The sequence below is a fragment of the Lissotriton vulgaris genome, chromosome 6 (genome assembly GCF_964263255.1).
Source record: "Lissotriton vulgaris chromosome 6, aLisVul1.2, whole genome shotgun sequence".
Lineage (NCBI taxonomy): Eukaryota > Metazoa > Chordata > Amphibia > Caudata > Salamandridae > Lissotriton > Lissotriton vulgaris.
In genome coordinates, this window is record NC_141694.1 from 699353120 (window position 1) to 699370355 (window position 17236).

A 17236-nucleotide genomic window follows, 5' to 3' on the forward strand; every position below is an offset into this window, starting at 1 on the left:
GGGTCCAGATTTTGCTCTCTCTCAGTCGACCATTTGGATTTCAATTTGATTTTGGTTAAGCTCTTTCTAGTATAGACTTTATCTAGCTGCTGAGTCCTTACCTCTTGAATATTGTCCAGGTGTCAGAATTGATCTGGAAACTTTTCAACATGACCTCTGTGAAAATGATGTCCGGAGCCTATATAGGTGCCCTTCCCACGTTCTGATGTCAGTTGTTTTTGAGACTGTCCCCAGGCACAGAGCGCCAAAAGCAAATTGGTTAGACCAGTGTGCAAATTCTTATTAATGGATAGATTTCAATAGCAGAATGGGGAGGAAGGGAGGGCAGGTGAGGAATCTGGAGCTAGATAGAGTCTCTAATAGAAAGAGCATTACCAAAGGTAAGAAACTTGTTCTTCTGATAGAGCTTTCGAGCTGCAGATTCCTCACATTTTAACTAGATACCAAAGCAGTACCTATTCAGAAATGGGTCTGTGAGTTGTCTCAAACCAGAAAGTCCTGCAGGACTGAGCAGGCAAAATGCCCCTTTCGCCCAACTTGACTGTCCAGTCAGTGCTTCGAGAACTATTGGCAAGACGCCCACTGACCCACCTGGCAAATGTCTCAGACAGGGGCTCTGCATGCTAACGCAGAAGAATAAGCAGCAAGCAGACCTTACGGAGGCTGCTTTTTAGTCAATGGGTAGCAGATCTTAATGCAGAGCATGATAAAATGGCAGATATTTCTCTTCTGCACAGCCTTGCTATTTGCACTCCTGTGAACCCCACAAAGAGCTGATAATCCACCCGGTGTTCTTTGGAATGATTGATGTAAAAGCTCAGAACTCTCTTAGGGTCCAAGCAATACAGTCTCTCCTCATCCTTAGAGGGGTAGAGCACAGCAAAGAAGGCCAGCAAAGTGATGTGTTGACTGACGTGGAACAATGTCATAACGTTAGGAAAAAAAGATACCTGTGTCCGCAGAGCCAGTTTGTCTAGGAAGAAGGTGGTGTAACTCAGGTTCATACTAATAGCTTGAAGCTCACTCACACACGGCGCCACTGTTATGGCCACAGAAAACACGAACATAAGTGTGAGGAGCCACTAGAAACAGCTGTGAAATAGCTCAAATGGAGTGCACATCAGAAAATTGGGGAACAAGTAGAGGTCCCACTGTGGCATTACAAAACAAAAGGGAGGAAACAAATGTTGTAAGCCTTCCAAAAAATGTATAACAACTGGACATTTAAACAAAGAGGGTTAATATGGGCCACAAAAAGGCAGGAAAAGCTAAAAGGTACAATTTAACAATGCCCAGGGCAAAGCATTGCCAAGCTAAGGAGATAACAAGCAATAAAACACCAGACAACTTAGCCTGGAGTGGATCTATCTGGCAAGCACTGTACCAAGTAAGTATTTGTCACAACAACAGGTGTATACATTTTTTGTTGTGGGAATCCTGGCTGCCAAGATGCCATTAACCACCTCAGCTGTGTTCAGCTGTTGACACTCAATCTACAATCATGAAGGTGGAGAATGCAAAGGCCCGGGTGCAGAACCATGCCCTGTTGCTGTGACAGCAGGTCCTTCAAGACAGGCGGACTATTCAGAAGATAGATGCTCAAGTCCAGGATTTCTGGATGCCCTACTCTCCATGTCCAGTCTGGAGCCAATCAGCTGACTTGGGCCTGGTTGATCCTGACCTTCTTGAGAGCTCAGGGCAGGAGTGGAATTGTGTGAAAGTATAGAGGAGTCTCGAGTTCCACTTGAGGCAGAATGCATCTCTGAACCAGAGGCACCCTGGAAACTCCAACGTGCAGAAGCACGGACATTGGGTATTCTTTGCAGTGATGAATAGATTGAGCTATCCACCAAGTGGATGGCCCTCAGCTGCAGAAGGTTGATATGGACCCAGGACTCTACCAGAGACTTTTGAACTTCACCTCTCCCAGAAAGCCACCATAAACCAGAAGCAATACGTTAATCACCACTGTCAGCTATGACTGGTTGAAAGTAGAGTTTTCTGCTGCTGACCCAATCAAGGTCCAGTAACCACTACTTCAGATCTTTTGCGGATATGAATCCTGCCGCTCCAACGCCACCATCCAGTCTCCAGAGTCGAGGGCAGACATGACCTCAGCTAGTGTGTGCACTTTGAAATTTTCCTTCCAGAGGAAGGTGTTGAGAGGGCACAGGTCTAAAATCAGGCGAAAGCGTCTGTCCATCTTGGGCACCAGAACATTGCTGGAATAACAAACATGTTCTACTTCTGACGCGGGCAGCTTTTGATAGCCCCTTTGGCCATAAGGGCTTGCACATACGGACACTAAACGAATAGATGGTCCTCCGTCACTTCCTGGGGAAACAGTAGAAGGTGCGGCGGTGTGAAAAGGAAGGAAGGGCAGGGCTAAGTCCTTACGAACAATTTGCAGGACCCATCGGTCTGTTGCTATGGCCTGCCACTCGGGAAGAATTGTGAGACCATGCCTCCAGCTGGGTGGCCGTGCTCTGCTAAAACCATGCTAAAGGGGCTTGGCAGGTGGTGTTGCGGGATTAGTGGATAGGGTGGCTCGTTGACCTTGACCATGGGGGTAGTGGTCACCACAGCCTCAACTGAGAAACTGTTGGGCACCTTGTGGGAGTTGAATCGTGGCATGGGGTACTTCTGCCAATGCCGCAAAAGGAATGGTAGAGCTTATACGGTTGGTGAGATGCAGTAGATAAGCTCAGGAAGTATGCTGTTACCCTGCTCTCCTTGACAGCCAAGTCCTGTTGAACGGCATGCCCATGAGGGATGACTCAACATCACCTGGAAAACTGGTGGTAGTCAAGTATTGCAACCAATGGCAACACTGTTGGCAAACTCCTTGTGATAGAATCAGTGGTATCTGAGCCATAACGAATTGTGAACTTGTGTGCGTTGCGACTGTCTTGTATGATCTGAGCGAGGACAGATTGGAGATCTTCAGGGACACCTGGGATGACTAACTGGGAGGTTAGTTTCAAATAAACACTACAAGAATAGCACCAGTAAGCACCAGAACAATCTAAACCTGTAAAAAGCAAAACGCCAAGGAGACTGAGTAATGGACCTTGCAGGAAACTTTAACCAGAAAACTTTCATCCGTGACTTTGGAAAAGGAGCGTTTTAAGTTTCTTTTTGAAGTTACCAAGACAAGGTGTTGCACATAGAGCTGGCAATTCCAGATCATTATTGCACTTCTGAAGAAGGAATACTTCATGCATTGCTCTTGCATGAATGTTGGAGACTCAAGTTGGATGAATCTTGCAATCCTCAACCCCAGTTGGACACCAGTGATGTTCAGTTCCTTAGCCAGGTAGGCAGCTGTGGAGGTACTGCAGTTGCGTTATGAGGGATACAGACAGTCTTATATTGTGTTCTTGCTTCAGTGGGGAGTCATTGAGAGCAATAGAAGAGTTAGGACATGAGAGATATTGTCAAATTTCTTGCGCCAACAAACAACAATGCCGAAGTACAATATAATTTTAATTAAAGCTCATAATTTTATATATCCATATACTGTAAATTTCACAAGCTGGTGGTTTCTTTAACACTGAAATGTGGACGATGCCTACAATACCTCACATGTTGCCCAATGAATCATGTGTTGGGAAGGAACCTGGAGTTTCCTCACTGGAGTGCTGTAGTTTCACACAAGCAAGCATCCACACTACCACTCATACTCTTACAACATCAAGGTACGTCTCTCTCCGTGATTCTAGTTGTTTTCGCTCCTCTTCCCCGTTGTGGAATGGATGGCTTTAAATAGTCCCCCTAATGAGTAAATTGGTAGCATGTGTGACGTGAGTATGTCTTACAAAGGTTTCCGGTGTCTTGAAAGCCCTCCTGCATGTTAGCGATAGTGTGCCTGACCCTGGAGTCAGGAGAGAAAATGCGTCGGAAACCCTAATTGGAGCCTGTCAGTGGAACACCTGTGAATTCCCTGGTGTCCCATCGGAGGCCGCCTGGGTCCACCTGGACTTCGCGTCAGTTGTATGTAATCATCTGCCCTGTTTAGATGAACATGTGCAGTTACTTTATGAGGGATGCAGGCAGTCTTATATTGTGTTCTTGCTTCAATGGGGAGTCATTGGGAGCAATAGAAGAGTTAGGACAGGAGAGATATTGTCAAATTTCTTGCACTAAGAAACAACACGGCCAAGTACAATATGATTTAAATTGGAGCTTATTTTATATATCCATATATTGTACATTTTACAAGCTGGTGGTTTCTTTTACACTGAAATGTGGACGATGCCTATAACACCTCACATCTGAACCTGGAGGGATGTTTGCATGGGAATGTTCTAAAGTTACCATCTCATTAGGATCAGTGTGGTCCAGTCCTCAGCTTACCTCTTTCAGGTCAATGGTTTCAAGTATGATAGTTCAATTAATTCAGTTGAAGTGGAGCAGGAATACAAATTCCAAAAAGCAATAGATTGTTAATTAGTACTCCTGATGACCTGAAATCATCTGGTAAAAAGGGATTTTGCTTATTCCGAAATACATTGTTGCAGAGCAGTGCAAAGGTATTGCACATCTTGGAAGGTCAGGAATGCACCATTCGAGATCGAGATTGTGTGCCACTCAGTTGACGCCATCTCCACATAATGCTTCATTTATTTTTAAATGATGTTTTTTTTCTTTTTTTAAACAATAGGCCAAGATCAGGCAACAAATGAAACTTTTTGGTGCCTTCTTCCTTGGTGGGGGGGGGGGGGTCTGGTTTGTAGTACTGTAACTATTTAGGACTTAAAATAGCTGCAGTTAAAAAAATACATTTCATTGGTGACTGATTTCTTAAATATAACACGTGTGACTTGAATCTGGCTCAGACACAGCATAATGAAAATTGCCACTTTCAAAAAGCACTCGACTGGCTGTCAAACGCCCTATGGCAAATGTAGGGCAGGTGATCAGTGGATGCATTGGAAAATGAAGGGGAAAGGTTGCCTAATGTTGAGGAAAGATCAGGATGAAATGAACAGTACAATCTACTGCCTAAGACACAAATAACTACTACTGTTCCTTGTATCAGTCAGCCAAGTATGCAACCATCGAGTGTCGTTTGGATACTTTGCATACTTGCAAAAAATGTCACGGTCAAGTAAGGAAAATTGCATTTTGCAGACAAACAATAGGAATTAACAAGATGGACGGTTAAAACATGTCACATGATATCATGTTTGCGAGGTTGCTTGTTTACTATGAAAGAATAATTTTGTGGCCCAAGGCTGAGCTTTGAAATTCTGCTGTTTGTACAGCGTGCTGTCTAGTCATCAAATACATAAGAAAACAATGAAAGATAAACCTACAAACACCAATTGGTAACAGTTCTTTAAAGTATATGAGGGAGGAGGGATTGGCTCTGCCCAGAGGAGTATTTTTCTATCATCTCGTGGTTTGGGCAGTTTGGTGTACCATGCCGCCTTCTATGAAGTACTTCCATAGGAATGCATGAGGGACCATCTTAAATCGGAAAGATCAGTCAAATATTACAATGGCACATTCAATTCTGAACTCATTGGCCCTTTACACACAGCAGAACAGACTCCAACAATAAAATAGATTCCCTAATGCCAATGCCATTAGATACATCCTTTTGCCTTTCTGTGCTGTGTACAAAGATATCACAACCATTGATGCACGCTAACCAGTAGACTGACACTTACGAAATACGCCATGGCCCTCGCTTTGGCATACAAGCTCTTTCTTAGTAGACGTGGTATCCTATTAGACTTTCTTACAGTACAGCATCACAGCCAAAATAAGTCTTTCAACGCTTTGATGCAAAGACATATTTTACTTCGAGTGGACATATCGCATAATCTGGTAGGATTCTGTTGACCATGCACACAACTATCACAAATAAGAGAGGCACTTATTACTACTGTCCTAAATAAGATGGCGTCCCATGGGGAGGTTTTGTTTCCAAAGACCAGTATTTCCGTCTTGTCAGAGTTGAGCTTCAAGTAGTTGGTTCTCATCCACTCTGCTACAATGGTCAGGCAATTAGGAAGTTGGTTCTGGTGGTGGTTGTCTTGTCCATCAGGGAGACGATGATTTGGGGGTCATTGGCATAGGAGATAGTGATGCCTTGGGATCTGATGATTTTGGCAAGCGGTGTCATGTAGGCGTTGAACAGGGTCGGGCTGAGGGAGGATCTCTGGGGGACTCCACAGATCAGGTTCTTGGTCTCCTATGTGAAGAGTGGTAGTCTGACTCTTTGGGTTCTTCCTGTGAGGAAGGAGCAGATTGAGATGAGTGTGGGTCCTTGGATTTCCATCTTGAGGATCCTTCTCATAAGTATGTTGTGGGAGGCTATGTTGAATGCCATAGAGAGGTCAAGGAGGATGAGGACTGCTGTTTCTCCTCAGTTCAGGATGGTCGGATGTCATCAGTTGTCGCTCTGAGTGCTGTTTCGTGCTCTGTTTTTTTCTAAATCCTGATTGAGTGTTATCCGGTATGTGGTTTATTTGGAGGTGGCTTGCAAGTTGCTTGTTGACGGCCTTCTCTATCACTTTGGCTGGGAAGGGGAGTATTGAAATTGGGCAGTAGTTGCTCAGTTGGCTCAGCTCAGCCTACTGCTTTTTGAGGAGGGCTTGCACTCTCTTGGACTGCCATTCTCATCCCACATCGCAAACCCCATGCACCAAAAGCCCACCCAACGTACTCTACTCCCCCCACTCAATGCTTTCCCACACCTCACTAACAGATCCCACACAATGATGCATGGCTCCTACAATACACAACATACCACCTCACCAATGGAAAACATGAATGCCACCCACGACAACCATCTCCCAATGAAAAAATAACTGAATGGCCCTCACATCACGTTACTTTTCTCTACAGACTCTATACCAAAATGTTGATTATCCCACCTCAATACTTACCCAGCTTGATGTCATTATATCCGACTTAAACTATAGGGTGTCTACTGTATTCGACTCTCTGCTCCCTCAGCTGAAGGCACACTACCCCAGACACTCAATACTACAAAGCAGTCACCTTCCTCTCTGCAGGAGGCTCACCCGTAATCTCTTCCAAACTGATATTGTAATCTTAGTAGCAATCTACAATACCTCAAAGTTATCATCTCCCCCTATTGCCACTACTCCAGACAACTCCAAGCAACACTGAATGCCAATATTTCCCTGACTCGGTCCAAACACCTGAGTCTCCCAAAGTAGGGACCAGCCAACAGAAACATAATTCCCATTGCAACCAATACCCCAGACACGACTGACACCAAATAATTCACATCGGTTTTACGATGCATGCTCCATAATTGCAAATCAGAAATGAAACACAAGCTTGAAATTTTGGACACCAATGCATATTATTACCTAGACCTACAAATTCTCACATGGTTGAAGGACACATCTCATGCCATATTCGACCTTCTTCACCCAAGTAACTACTCCATCACCATAAATGGGAGAGTAGAGTAGATTGAGTTGGAGGTGTCGTTACTGACATCTTCAGAAACTCCCTACAATGCAAGGAGCTCTCCAATAGCCCTTTTTACACACTCCAATGGCTAACCCTGGAACTACAAGTGCAACACAACTTCCCTTTCAGACTTACGGCCTTATGGGCACTGTTGCAGATACATGTCAGACCGACCTATGCTCTCAAGCTCTCTGTTGTGTAGGGGACACGTGTGCTGCGGTCCGTTGCCATAGACCCTCGAATGGGAAGCTCTGGATCCCCTGTGTAAAAACTATAGATGCCCCAAATCACCCTTGAATAGTGACATAATATTTAGTTATTTCAAAATTCATAAAAGGAGGCCGCCATTTGTGTATCCTTGACTTCGGATACCAATAGCAATTTTCGCAAGACACTTCAGTATACGCCATGCACCAAGTTTCGATGAAATGTGGACTGCAAAATAACAATGCGGCCCAATGTCTAACTAGGTAGTGTAAGTAGAATATTGAGTTTGACTTCGACCTGCCTGTATTAGATTTTGCACCCCACAAGCAGATGCCAACCATAATGGCTCATGAAATGTCTCCAATAATGCGCAGTATGTTTAGGAAAGTAATTCACTACGCGTAGCAAATCGAGCGTCTAACATGGTGCTCTGTAAAACCACATGCCCCACAATACATCATAAATAAAATATGCCAACCTTTGACCTGTGGCCTTATATTAGCAGTGCTTAGTGTAATCCTTAGGATACGGTGTTAAGGTCAAACCGATGTGACAAGAAATGAAATCTAGAGACGGCAGCAGTCTGAGCGTTAAGCAGCGTGTTGAGCAAAACTACATGCCCCATAATACACCAGTAACGAAAATACGCCAACTTTCAGCCGGTGATCCCATATCGGCATCGTGTAGCGTGATGGCTGACTCCTAAAACGTTATATGGACCACCACTGTAATTGATCACCGCTTCGACAAAAAGGAAGTGAATTTTAGAACTCTCTGGGCGTTCAGTAATTAGTGCGAAGAAGCGCTCAACATTGTACGTGGTAGAGAAAAATAACAAAGGCTTCCCTCTTTTCCATTTCTTTCCTTTTCTGGTCTGTGTCACCCAAGGCGCACAGACAAACAGCGGTGTGCAAATCTTCAAAAATACCCCTGAACACTCATGTGAATACCCATCGGTAAGTGCAAACCTTGATTCTCCCACGCAGTTGGGTTATTTAAATCACATAACATTAGAGAGCGTTGTAACTGGGGGCACATTGTTTGTTTATGGCAGATCGAGGTAAAACGAATTGATGAAATACGAACGAAGTAGCTAGAAGCCACATAAGCTACATAAGTGACAGCAAGCGGTTGGCGTCCTCCAATCCGTTGGTTTAAAAAGTAAGTGTTTTATGCTAAAGTTTAAAGCAGCTTACTTAAAATTCCACAATATATAGTGTCCTGTAAGGTAACAGGAGTTGTCCTTGACAGTTTTAGATCTCACCTAGAAGAGGTATTACCCATATCCATCACTGTGAAGCGAATTCATGAACTTCAGGTACATTATTTTCCTATTTTCAAAAAACCAAAAAAAGATGTAGAAGAGGAGTTGGGTCTAGGTTTTAATTAGTTTATTGAATTTCATGTTTCAGGTTACACCGTGCCCCAATGATAATCCGGCAAGTCAACGCAGGGATTGGAAACGCGTCGGCCTTTTCAATATATCTGCCACATAGGGCATTTAATTAACTCTTTGCTCCAGAATTATAGTGTACAATTGTTTATGCACCCGGTAGGGGTTAAGAAGAATTGCCCATGTGGCGCTAAGTAACTCCGCGATAATTACCTAGTGTCAGGTGAAAGGAGTTCTTGTGTTTATGAAAATGTGTTGCTGGTGTAATTCCTCTAGAATTAATTGGATGAATTCTGTACGTTGTTTTTGTATTATTTTTCCACTGTATAAAATTGTCACATTGCATTATTAATTTAATTTGCACTTGATCAAAATTGTTTCTGGTGGATGATAGGTGTATTGATTCTCAGACAAGAAATTAATATGTACTTTCTATATGTGTTTAAAAAAATGTACATTGTATACACTGAACATATGAACCTCATGGTCATTGTTTCTTTTCCCGCACAAAATAAATAGCGGTGAAAAACATAAACCAGGTATTCTTTGTTTCATAAAAAAGTATTGTAATTCGCCCATACCTGGTTTACAAAGGACGAAATCCCCTTTGAATGTTTTAGCGGTCAGAAACCGGTCATAGCACAAGCTTCCATACAGAAAAGGGAGTTTTTGTTCATGAACAGGGGGCATAGGACTGGAGGCCGCTGGCTGAAGGGGGCTCTACCAAGGGCCCCCGAAGTTGCTTTCTAACAGGGTTTCCATGTGGGAAAGCCCAGCATAGAAACCCTGCCGGAAACTGACCATAATCCAGACAGCGTAAAAGGCTGTTCATAGGGGTTACGTGCCAGTTCCGACTGGCAGACAGGCTCCTTGAGCCACTCTTAAAAACTGACAGCCTCCATTGTAATAAGGCTGTCGGTTTTGAACGATGGGGTTCAGAAAGCTTTCTGAGCCTCATCGTAACGAGACCCTAAATGTTTTCTATCAGCCACCAGGTGACAACTCAACCTTTACTGTGGAATACATTGATCTCACGAGTGCTAAAACAACACGAAATGACAAGGCAAATATTTTAATAAGATTTTAATCTTCATTGGGGCAACACATGATTCTGCAGTCAACCAGCTTTCCACCTTTCTCCCCAAAAATGATCTGATTCAGCCCAATCTTAAACCAAAGCACACCAAATGTTTTATATTTGACCAAAAATCTCCAAAGATGACCTCCTCTCAGTCAATGCGCCAATTCCAGTAGACTGGTCCCACCACTGTCTTATTCCTATGTCATTGCTACTCTCTCACTCTATGACCAGAGGCCAATCAAAAAGAGCAATTTCCAGGTTTTGCGACAAAGAACATAGACATCACCATACTCTGCAAATCCACAATGAAGGTACTACCCCCATTAGTCCCGCCACAGATGCCAATGTCTCAACTGCCCACCGCCTCAACAGTCTATTTTGCTTTTTTAGGAAGCCCGCTTCGAAGCAAAAAGAAAAGACCAACACCAACTGCTCTATGGTTTATTAAGGCCCTATACAAGGTAAGAAAAACCTTGAGATCTTTATACAAGAAATGGAGACAGACGCCATCCACCACTAATTTGTCATGTCTCTGCAATGAAGATTACTATTCCGAAGGCATTTCTTTAGTGAGAAATCGAATCAATTTAGATCCCTCCTTCACTAAGTGAAGAATCAACAAAAAGAACTCCTTTCTCTCATCAAAACAGTCAACCGCTTTTCCTTGCCCAATTCCATCAAATTTGATGAGCCCTTCAAGAAAGCAGAAGAGAATGCACAATCTTTTGATTCCAAAGTGAAATCACTCCTATGCCAAGATTAAAATCCTACCGCCACCACAGTTTAAAAAGCCAAAAACACATGGAAAACCTTTGCTATAATCTGGGAGAAGTTTTACTTACAAGAATCATGAAAACCAAACTCTCGAATCACTTTGTGGAACCTATTCCAAGTAACTTTACCAAAGACCTTTACACACACATGCTCACTTAGTGGACGAAAATGGTGAATCTATCTCAGCCAAGGATAATTCCCCGACAACCTCAAGTCACCCCCCTTCTCAAATAAACCTACACAGATGCAAATGACTTCAACAACTTTCGCCTCATTTCCAACCTGCCTTTTCTTGCAAAAATCATTGAAACATGTGCTGCAGAGCAACTCACCCAACACATCAAAAGACGAAGCCTTCTGCACTAATCCAATCTGGCTTTGAACAAGGGTGCAGCAATGAAACAGCACTGCTTCAGGTAGTTGATGATGCTCTTCGAGTCCTAGACTCTGGCAGCTCCTGCCTCCTGCTTCTTCTCAACCTGCCATCAGTTCTTTATACAGTAATACACTTGCTGACGTCTGAGCATTACGGTGCAGTACTAAAATGGTGCACATCCTTCCTCAAGGGTAGGTCACAGAGGATCAAAATTGATGACTGTCTTCCTTCACTGAAGGCTGTCGATCAAGGAGTTCCATAGAGCTTTATCCTTCATCCTACCATTTTCAACCTCTATATCGAGTCTCTGGGAGTCCTACTAAGAAAGGCTGGGATACTCTATCATCAGTATGCAAATGACACCCACCTCTACTTAAAGGTCTCATCCACTAATGACATCTCTTATCTTGCCACCACATTAAACTCTGTTCAAGACTGGATGACTTCTCACAACGTAAAACTGAACCCTTGTAGTACCCACAAGGCCTTACACACATCTATGTCGCACTACCTAGCTAACAAATTGATGCGATTGGGAGGCACCAGACCATTGCACATAAATGAAGATATGTTGTTCAAGCCTTTGATCTTTAAAAAGGAAAGATTCATGGTACAATCTTTCTCGGGCAGCGTGACCCGAACATGAAACTCCCTACTCCTGAAATTACACACCACCATCTCACTGTCGACTTGAAAATGGAGCTGAAAGCACTTCTTATAGAAAGACATTTTGGCCAGTTGTCCTCTTAGCCAAGCTCCCCTATGATAATGCACTCTTTCGGAGACTGAAATTAAGTGCACTACCCTTGCCACATTAGACCTAATCTTGCTGCCAAAACCTATACCACCTAAACCACTAACAATTGTAAGTCAGTTTCTTTGTGATGATCAAAACAAGCAACTACCCGTATGTATCCACTCGCCACTTTGTGCCTTTTGTAATGATCATAAATAGCAACTGTTTGCAAATTGCATCTCTTGTAATGATATTGGTTTTAATGTAAAGAGCTGTAACACCTTTGGGAACTGTCCACGCCATGTAAAATGCCTAAATATATAAATACATAAATGTAGTTTAAATATGCCACCAGTGAGATACAAAAAATACTTCTATTGATCTATAATTGCATCATATTAATTTATCCAGCGGTTTATTAGCCAAATAGCCAAATATGTTACATTTGCTGCCAGGATCCCCCACTAAAGGGAGGCAGGCAAACACAGAATGGAGAATGAGCTTTTAACCTTCTTGTGCTTATAAAAGTAGCACATGCTGGCAGGAACTGCGGTCTAACATGACAAACATTTACAAGGTGACTTTCCATCAAATTAGTATCCCCACGAATCTACCATTAAACCAACTACATCAGGTCATACTTCTTTTTACCACAGTGTGCTGTGCAGGGGTGAAAGTGTCCTTTTCCAGGGATAAAAATGTATGTCCCCAACAAGAATTAAAACCGAGGTGTAAAGAACACAAAATATACGGATGTTCACATGAGGGTTAGAGGAATCCTTAACAGCTGAACCATATCTTTAGCCAATGGCATAAACACTCCTGAATTAGATTCTTGTAAGGAGTACATAAGAAGTGTTGACCATGCATCTATTAGCGAGGATTCCCCAGTCTTTTTGCTTCGGACCTGCTGTTTTTTTTAAATAATTCTTTTAACTGAAACATACATCGGTACAAGTAGACAATGCAGATGACATAACCAAATTATCGGTTACAAAAAGCCTTAAAAGGGAAGAGGATTACATCTTGACATAGGAGGAGAGTATCACAGTGTAAGAGGGACATTTGGTTCCACACAGACAGATGGCATACAGATTTCCCTGCGATAGCTATTCCAACAGCTCCAAGTTCGGGTCCACTTTTTGGGGCATCCTCTGGCAACATACACCATCTTTTCCCTAAACATACACCAATCAACATCCCTTTCTCAGGCCTCTAGCGTAGGTGGTTTAGTAGCGCCCCATAATTGTGCAATGTTTCTCTTGGAAATCATGAATCCCAGGGTGGCCCATTACGTCTGGTGAGTGTTCAGGTCTGTGGGTTCCCATATGTTTAGGAGGCAGCCTCTCGCCTCCAGTAATAGACGGGTGTGTAGAACTGCAAACATTGACTCATGTACCTCTCGCCAGAAGGAACTGATGTGCTTACATTCCCATATGATGTGCAGGAACTTTACCAGGTGACCACATCCTCTCCTGCCCTCCCCACTGTTGGCTTTGCCCATGTGGATCAGACGTGGCCCGGTGATATACACACAATGAAGGATTTTCTGCTGTAATGATCATAACTAGCAACTGTTTGCACCGGTATGGCGACCACTCTAGGGTAAGACACCGCCTCCTTCCAGACCTCGTCGTCTATCTCGATCCCATCCCCTATCCATCTCTCCCTTAATGCATGGAGGGGATCTGTCATGTTTTTATCAGTGTCTTGTATATTAAGGAAATCATCTTTTCCCGGTAAAGGCCCATCCAAGATCCTGTTCTCCGAGGGCGAGGCTTCAGGAAGGGCCGTCCCCTTGGGTAAAAGTGATTGAATTGAGTGTAGGATCTGAGCATATCGAAAATATTCAGTGTTGGTGACCTCCTGTTTTTGTCTGTGTGCTGAACTTCGTTTTTGCTGGTTTTAGGACTCTGGGCACTTTTCCACTGCTGACCTGTGCTAAAGTGCATATGCTCGGTGTCTAAAATGTAATGGCATTTGGTTTCTCCATGACTGGCATATCTGATTTACTGATAAGTCCCTACTACAGTGCACTACATGTGCATAGGGCCTGTAAATCAAATGCTACTAGTAGGCCTGATGCACTGATGGTGCCACCCACACGAGTAGCCCTTCAAACAAGACTCAAGCCTGCCACTGCAGAGCCTGTGGGTGCAGTTTTGCACAGCCATTTCGACCTAGCAAGTTCATCTACTTGCCAGGACCAGACCTTCCTTTTTATTACATGTAAACCATCCCTAAGGTAGGTCCTAGGTAGCCCAATGGGCAGGGTTCAGTCTAGGTAAAAGGTAGGGCATGTACTCTTGTGTTTTAGATATCCTGGTAGTAAAAAAAAACGCTAAATTCATTTTTCACTTTAGCAAGGCCTGTCTCTCACATAGGGTAGCATTGGAGCTGCCTTTGCAACGCTTTCCAAGTGTAACTTCCAATTGGAAGCAAAACAGATAGAAAATTGGAGGTTGGTTCCCTGAGTTAGAGTGGTGGGAGTAGCAGACACTTGCACCTGCATAGGGATGTCCCTGTCCAGGCACAAATAGCTGCATTCCCCCCCTCCCCCACCCCATAGTGTGTCTGGAGCCAGGTTCCAGGAAGGGTAGGGTCTTGTGCATTATAAAGACCTTTCTATGAAGTCTCCCTACTTCAAAGGCTAAGTACTGGACCTCCGACACCATATACTCAGATCACTTCTGGACTGAGGACTTTCTGCCGAAAAGAAGAGCTGTTGTGCTGCCAAGAGGGACTGCTACTTTTCTGCTTGCTTTGCTGTGTTGGCCTGCTGCTTCTTGCCTGGGAGTGAGAGGACTGGACTTTACTCTCTAAATCCTGCATCTAAATGTTCTCCAAGGGCTTGTTTGGGCTTGCCTTCTCTTTCTGAATCCTCAGGGATATAAAAGACTTCACCTGCATCTTGATACCAGCAACTGGGCTCCCTTGCTGGGAGTTCTGGCCAGCCAAATCCAGTTCTGGGCCCTTGGAAGCGAGTGTTTTTGCTGCAACCCAAGAAATCAATGCATTCACTCCAAAGCATCATTTCGGAACTGGTGCATCCCTGCGAAACCGACGCATAGCCGCTGCCTGCACCGAAGTCGTGGTCCCTGCTCTCTGAGTGCCGGATGCATCAACCTCGACTTAAAACACAGCCAGACTTTGCCGACACATCACAGCTGCCTGCACCAAAGCCCTGGTCCCCACTCGCAGACTCCAAAGCATAATTTCGGAACTGGTGCATCTCTGCAAAACGAACGCATCGCCGCTGCCTGCACCGAAGTCGTGTTCCCTGCTCTCGGAGTGCAGGATGCATCAACCTCGACTTACAATACAGCCTCGACTTTGCCACAGTGTCTCTGAAGAAACACTGCTGCATGAGTCTTGGACACTGCTTCACCGAAGTCTGTGATGCACAATCCCAATTCCGATACATCCCCGGCACGGCGTGACTTCCTATAGACACATCGCCTCCAGCCCAGCAGTTTGATATTGACGCCTCAGAACCAACGCACGTGCTCTTGGGATTGGCACATCAAGACGTTGCCCTACTTCGGAACGGACGCATCGCCTGCAAAGCAGTGCATCACCTCTGGGTTTCAAAGAATCATCCTCAAGCATCGACACATCCAAGGTACTGTCAACGGGTCGGTGTGACTCCTGTATCAGGCCGGTATTCCATCACGGTCAGACCAAACTTTTGGATTTGTCCCAGTCAAGCACGACCAGATAGCCTCAGTTGGAGTTATTGACTTCTAAGCACTGCATTTTGATTTAATCTTGAAATATTCATATCTTGAATTGTGCATATTGAATTTTTGTCATTTTGGTCTTGTTTTAATCAGATACATATTTGCTATTCTTCTAATCTGGTGTGGTGTACCTTTGTGGTGTTTCCACTGTGCTACAGTGTGTGTGTGTGCACAAATACTTTACACATTGCCTCTTTAGTATCGTGAGCACGGGTACACTTCTAGTGAATACTGTACTTACCCTGACTAGAGTTGTGTCCCTACTTGGGCAGGGTGCATACCTCAGCCAACTAGAGACCACATTTCTAATAAGAAAGAAGTATGTATCATCCAGAAAGGGCCATACAAGTCAAAACACAGACTTTTTTTCAAGTCTCAAAATCTCAAGTCTCAAAATCATACCATTAACTTAAATTTGATATTCTGTTTGACAAAACCAGCAGACATCAAATTTGTAGTCTGGTGAAGTGATGCAGGTCAACAATTAGCCTCATCAAAATACACAAAGGCCGTTTAATAGCAGTTTATCCATTTTGGTAACAAGATTCTTGTGAGGCATTGTTTTAGGCACTTAAAGCAATGTTACCTACCTGAATATTCTTGCAATATTGGTACACACATCACTGTCACTCATGTGTTGCTCCAGAACTATACACAACTCGGATAGTACATTGCTGACCAAGAACGTGTGCCTTGATTGAGGAAGATCTGCAAAGTTTCTCAAAGTTGCAGTGAGCTACAGGAGAAAATATTACAACAGTTGCATGTTACAATATGGCTTCCAGACTTTATTACATTTTTCAAAGACATTCAATATATATTTATTAATAATAATAAAGTCAACATGATTACAACTTACTTTAACTAATATTTTGAAGGATTAAAAACAATCACCAGAAAAAGATGAACCACCTGATTATGCACCTGCTCTGCTTGTCCTTCTAGTGTTTGAACTCCTTGAACAACTTCCACTATTTTCCTCTGTTCCCTTGCGTGGAAACAATAAAATAATTTAAACTGTTATTTTCTTTTCTCAGGAGAATTGCGTAGGTTTTTTTCTACTCATGAGAATGATTTGGGCATAGATTCATCAAACAAAAATCTGCTCGCAAAGGGGCAGATTCTGAGAATCTTCCCCTTTGCGAGCGGTATTTTTGCATTTGGGATGCATCATCCCAAATGCAAAAATCGCAAATAGAGAATTCGCTAAATTGCGATTATTTGCATTTAAGGAATCTCAAATTGAGATTCCTTAAATGCAATGCATGAAAGTTTTAAAAATAGCAAAATTGCTAATAGGGCACACAAATTACCATGAAGTACAACTTCAAAGTAATTTCCAAAAACTTTGAAAAATGCACTTTTGTGCATTTTTCAAAGTTTCATGTTGCGCACACACATGCCCCAAGGGCATGTGTGTGCGCAACATATGTGCACAGATCAATTTCAGGGGTGCAACAGGGTGTCCTTT

At 43.4% G+C, this 17236-nt stretch overlaps 1 protein-coding gene across 2 annotated transcripts in view; it reads right to left on the reverse strand.

The window, feature by feature from the left end:
* Positions 1 to 17236, reverse strand: part of ARMC2 (armadillo repeat containing 2) — a 553174-nt gene that overhangs the window by 223472 nt on the left and 312466 nt on the right. For both annotated transcript variants that reach the window (XM_086926679.1, XM_086926680.1), the window contains exon 11: positions 16356 to 16501. In XM_086926679.1, coding sequence (XP_086782805.1) covers positions 16356 to 16501 — 146 coding nt within the window. The remainder of the gene's footprint in view (positions 1 to 16355; positions 16502 to 17236) is intronic.